Raw genomic sequence first — 5,217 nt, 5'->3', positions numbered from 1 at the left:
AAGTTCTCTCTTCCGCTGAAAAAGTCACAATTTTCGGTACCGTCAACGGAGGGGCAAGACACTCGACTGACGCACCTCGCGTAGTACTGGTGGCGCTTTACTGCATCTGTTTAGAGAACTACAGCGCCTGTGCCAACGTGCCCCTGCTGCCAACCTGCCCCGGTCTCCCCTATTTGTGTCAGTAAATGTGTGGAATGCGTGCGATGGCTCTGGTGGCGGGACCAATGGCGCCAGTTTGACTTTGCCGCTTGCGCAACACAATCCAGGTGATTCATTTCTGTACTCCAATGCCTTACAACATGGGCACACAATGCTCATCGCTCCAGTAGCAACGTGTTGGTCTGCACTGCAATCAGTTGTCGCGTTGTAACGGAATGCAGCTCGATGAGTATGCAATGCAACATTTGTCTTCTTGCACGATTATACAAATTCATTGTCGAGCAATTGGTTTCTACTGACCGATGATGTCTCATTCGAATAGTATCATCTTCGTTTGCAAATTTTCTCTTTCTTCTTGTGTACGCGCTGAACGTGTTTGTGATAATCGATTCCGTGCAATTTCATTTCTTTCTTCGCTTTGCTCTGCAGTTCGATTAGATCGAAAATTCGTTTCGTTTCGTAGCATTTGTCAATATTATTAAGTTTTATTTTGATGAGAGATATTTTTTTTAATAAACTATGAAAGTACTGTTTCTATTAAAGCTGTTTTAAGGTACTTGGAACAATAATGAAATCAGCAAACATGTCAAATAATTTTGGTATACAACAGTTGACAACTGTCAAATTTAGCTTTGCTTCATGATGCAAAACAACCACGTGGCATTGAAACGTCACCATTCAAGCTGACTGCGAATTATTGAAGTTATAACAAGTCCTACGCGAGAAGGTCGTTATACGTAACAAAGGATTGGGTGTGGGTTATTTGTTCCTAACTAAGCGTTGTCTTCCTTTGCGTTGTGGCTCTCGTTAGCAGCACGCGGGAACTGGTTGCGTCAAGGTCGGGAAGACTCCCGACAAAAACAACTTTGCAAATTTGATCTGCATATTCTTCGCCGCCGCAGCCGATTTCTCGCCCTCTCGGTATATAACAGATGTCCTGCGTGCACCAGCATTCATCACGTCCTCTGCACGTCTGGGTGACTCGTGACAGCCGAACTTCAGGATGATCAGGACCTTGGTAAGTTGCTGTTTCATGTTTGAACGCATGCTTAAACATGTATGTCGTCTGAAAACTTGCAGTTCCCAATGACATCACCAGAAGTGCCGATTGCCTGACTGTCAATAACAACAAATTATGATTTTTTTTAACCAATACTGCCGAACACATGAAGTGGTTAGAAAAAAAAATTGTGAGCGAATCGTTCAGTACCCGCCTGAGATGTGTAACATCTAACCTCATTGACGAGCAAAATTCATGTGTTCTCATGTTGCAAATACACACTTGTAATACGAAACTTGGACAAGATATTTTACTTTGAATTCTTTAAAATAATACCGAGTGTGATAAAAAAAATACGCAAATTGTGTTTTCAACTACATTTCTTTAATGCGAATCACACGTAGTTTCCGTATCCGCCGCTATAATTCATTGCGGAAATAAACGTCAACTATCAAATCATTCGATTTTATTAAAATACTGCCAATCGTGTTAAAATTCATCAAACCGTTAGTACTTTAAAGTTTCTCTTTGGCTCTGTGCACATTGTATACCCCAACCGCCACAGGCGGCAGCATCGTGTTACACTTTTCCGTTTCAAGTGACTTCCGTTCGTTTCACGAAATTACTCCCACCAATTGCCGTATACTGAGAGCTAAGATGTTACGCATCAAACACACTGTTGAAAAACAGGCAGGAAATACACAGAACATTAGTATTGTTTTTGAGAAGAGTCAAAATTTGAGACAAGTTACATGGTACATGTTTGACTTTCGTGCTTATGTTGCAAAGGTAGAAGTCTATTAAAACCGGAATTCTTTTTAGTGTAAAACCTATTTTGCAGTTAACTATAACGGCTTCCTTCTAAATTGAAAAATTTAAAATTAAAATTCCAGAAGATACCACTTTTTACAATTGCACAAAATTATATACCCTTTCCAATAGACCATATTTCAGGAGAATTACTTGTGTATTAACTACATATTACGTCTCACTGGCTGAAAGAAAATTCGGAGGTATTATTTTTAATTGGTCGTGTTATCTGGAAGGCGCTATATTTCAATTTCATTAATATGCCATTATTTCAAATCATCATGCTGCATTTCAAAGTATAATAATAAACATTTAAGTACACCTAAAACTCACATAATTATTTCATGATGAAATCATTTCATCCAGATACTTTTTTAACTAGCACAATTATTTGTAAAATGTTCTTATTAAAATAATTGTTATTTAATACATATCATACAAAAAATAAACGACTTATTTTAATGATCACATAAAAAATGAATGCATAATATATTTATTACTTTTTTCACACTTTTCTCTTGCATTTTATTTCAAATTTCATTCATGCCATGTTTATCTACTTAGTAGTAACTACTGAGCAAGTACTATAGTTTCAAATAGAGACTCGTGTACGAAGTATATAACGAAGTTTTATATTAGTAGTTGTTTTGAAACTCTTGTTAGGAAAAATTGTTGTTTTTCTAAATATATGTTGCTTTGGAATAGAATCTTAAAACTAAATGCGATTTTTTTTTATCTTTGTCGTGAAAGTCCATAGTTAGCGGTAACAATAAATCGATTATTGTGCTCGGGTGACAATAAGTTATTAAAATGATTTATGTTTCAGTACCAACTATAATTTTATATTTTACATTGGTTTTGGTTATCAAACATTCTTCTTTAACTTGTAATTAATGTAAAAATATTTCTTCACTATTTTAAATACTAATTTAATTTATTATTTCCTATTATCATTTAATACGCGTATATGTGTAATAAAATAATTAGTTGTTTTCTGCAAAATAAAGTCGTTAAAATCGGCTTCGCTCTTGACATAATTCGTTTAATTCCACTAGACATATATTTTTTACAATTTTATATCAGATAAATTTATGTTACAAACTTCTAAATAAAATTTGCCAACAAGTTAATATTACTATTTTTTTAATTATTATCTAAGAGAAAGTTTATTTTTTATGAAGCCAGGTTTATTAGTAATTATAGAGACTTTTTATTCCTGAAACGAGCATCTTTAATTTTACAGAACGAATTTTTAGATCTCAATTTACAAGTTATAATATAAATATTAATAAAGCCTAACGTCTACAGAGCTAATTTCAATAGGCTTCTTTTACATGATTGATTTGGTCAATGTTTTTAATAATTGTTTTTAAATATAAAAAAATCTTCTGTTAACTACAAGCGAGTGGCTAATTTTCAGGCGTAAGATTAAGAAAAATGTGTTATTCTGCTTCTTTATTTATATATATATTGGTCCTATTCATTTTTTTTCTGTCTCACAAATTCCGTATCTATGTATTCGTCTATATATATACGAATACATAGATACGGAATTTGTGAGACAGAAAAATAAACATAGGACCAAACTTGTAGATCTCTCATATTACGCTACTGCTGCAGCAATCCGTTTTGTGACACAATTAACAGTTTAGCCACAATAAACTTTTTAAAGAATATCCGCTCATGGCATACAAGTTTTGGCCGATACTTTTAACTTTTTGTCAAGGGTTTAAAACGAAACTTTTACTCTATCATAATTTTTCCGTTTTTTAAATGCTATAAATTGAGCCGAATTTAAAGTATGTAGATCAACATGAAGTGCAATGCAATAAGATTAAAGATGAATTCATAGTTTTAACCACAGTTAATTAATATGTTAGTGTAAACGATGGCATAAACTTAGTTAAAACGAAATTTGTGCGTGTTTTCAATTTTTTTAAATTTCCTACCTCAAGAAATGAAAATGAATTATTCAACAAAGTAAAATATAGGTATACTCGAACATTCCAAAACAGAAGTTTTAAAATCAGATACTTCACCTATTCTAAATATATTTTAAAAACCTATGATTATCCACTTAATAAAATATAATTCTTGAACGGTTTTGTTGTAAAATAAATCTTTTATACACTTTAAAAATTCATTGTGTCTACGTATTTAGTAAAAAAGGTTTGTAATTAATAAGAAACCTTTATTTCAATGTTCAGATTTTAGCAATTCTCTGAAATTGCGCGAGCGAAGACGCGGGTTTTAATATAAATGCAATATATATAATACTGGGTATGTACATGCTTATCAAATTATTACTTGTTTAATATTGTAAGACATTCGCAATATGTTTGTTTTGTTGGCAGTGTGTAGTGGCGACAGTCTTGGCCATCGCCCAGGTGGGACTATCGCAGCGGCCAGGACAGGCCGGAGGAAGCGGCTGGACCGTCGGACAAGGAGGCCAGATGGGCGGTCAAAATGGCCGTCCCGGAAGTGGCTCTGTGGGTGGGTCAACTGGGCAGGTTGCCGGACAAGGCAGCTACCCTGGCGGAATGGGCGGTCAGACCGGTTTTCCTGGAAGCGGCTCTGTGGGCGGGTCAAATGGCCAGGTTGGCGGACAAGGCGGCTACCCTGGCGGAATGGGCGGTCAGACCGGTTTTCCTGGAAGCGGCTCTGTGGGCGGGTCAAATGGCCAGGTTGGCGGACAAGGCGGAAACGCTGGTGGCCAGCAAGGAGGTCAAATTTGGGGTCAGCAAAGCTGAATCAAGTGAACTTTGGCAGAAGATCAACTGGATAATTCACCCTACGCATGAGAACTAAATGATAGAGGCAGCACGGTTTCTCATGTCGAAAAAAATATGATTTTAATTCAAATTTAATTTTTTTCTGTTCATCTAACATGTAAAGCATTATGAATTAATAAAGCTTGTCACTTGTTGAAACGTTTTAATATTGAATTTTTCTTTTAAAAAATAACCATTTATACCTTAATGATTCAATGAGATTTATATCTTATTTTGTACTACCCGAATAGTTAAGTAAACGAAGTTAATTTTGAAAACATTGTCAATGAATATTTTTCTCATTGCGCTATTTATTTATAACATAAAATTAATAAAATCATATTAAAAATTATTATTCAAATTTTTACATTGTATCTCTACTGTGGGAAATATCTGTAATTTTTATAAAGACACAAGTTTATCCAAATATTTAAAGATAAAATACTATCTGTGTCAAGAAATATGGTTCTGTTTGAT

The 5,217-nt window shown here is 34.6% G+C and overlaps 1 protein-coding gene across 1 annotated transcript; it reads left to right on the top strand.

Moving 5' to 3' along the window:
* Positions 1 to 1,060: 1,060 nt before the first annotated feature.
* On the top strand, positions 1,061 to 4,774 carry LOC134532373 (uncharacterized PE-PGRS family protein PE_PGRS46-like). Its single transcript, XM_063368809.1, has 2 exons — positions 1,061 to 1,177; positions 4,324 to 4,774. The coding sequence occupies exons 1-2, from the start codon at positions 1,163 to 1,165 to the stop codon at positions 4,717 to 4,719; spliced, it is 411 nt and encodes a 136-aa protein (XP_063224879.1). The 5' UTR covers positions 1,061 to 1,162; the 3' UTR covers positions 4,720 to 4,774.
* The last annotated feature ends 443 nt before the right edge of the window (positions 4,775 to 5,217 follow it).

Source organism: Bacillus rossius, chromosome 5 (genome assembly GCF_032445375.1).
Source record: "Bacillus rossius redtenbacheri isolate Brsri chromosome 5, Brsri_v3, whole genome shotgun sequence".
Classification (NCBI taxonomy): Eukaryota; Metazoa; Arthropoda; class Insecta; order Phasmatodea; family Bacillidae; genus Bacillus; species Bacillus rossius.
The sequence above is the reverse complement of the archived record's forward strand: the minus strand, read 5'-3'. Positions and strand labels throughout refer to the sequence as shown.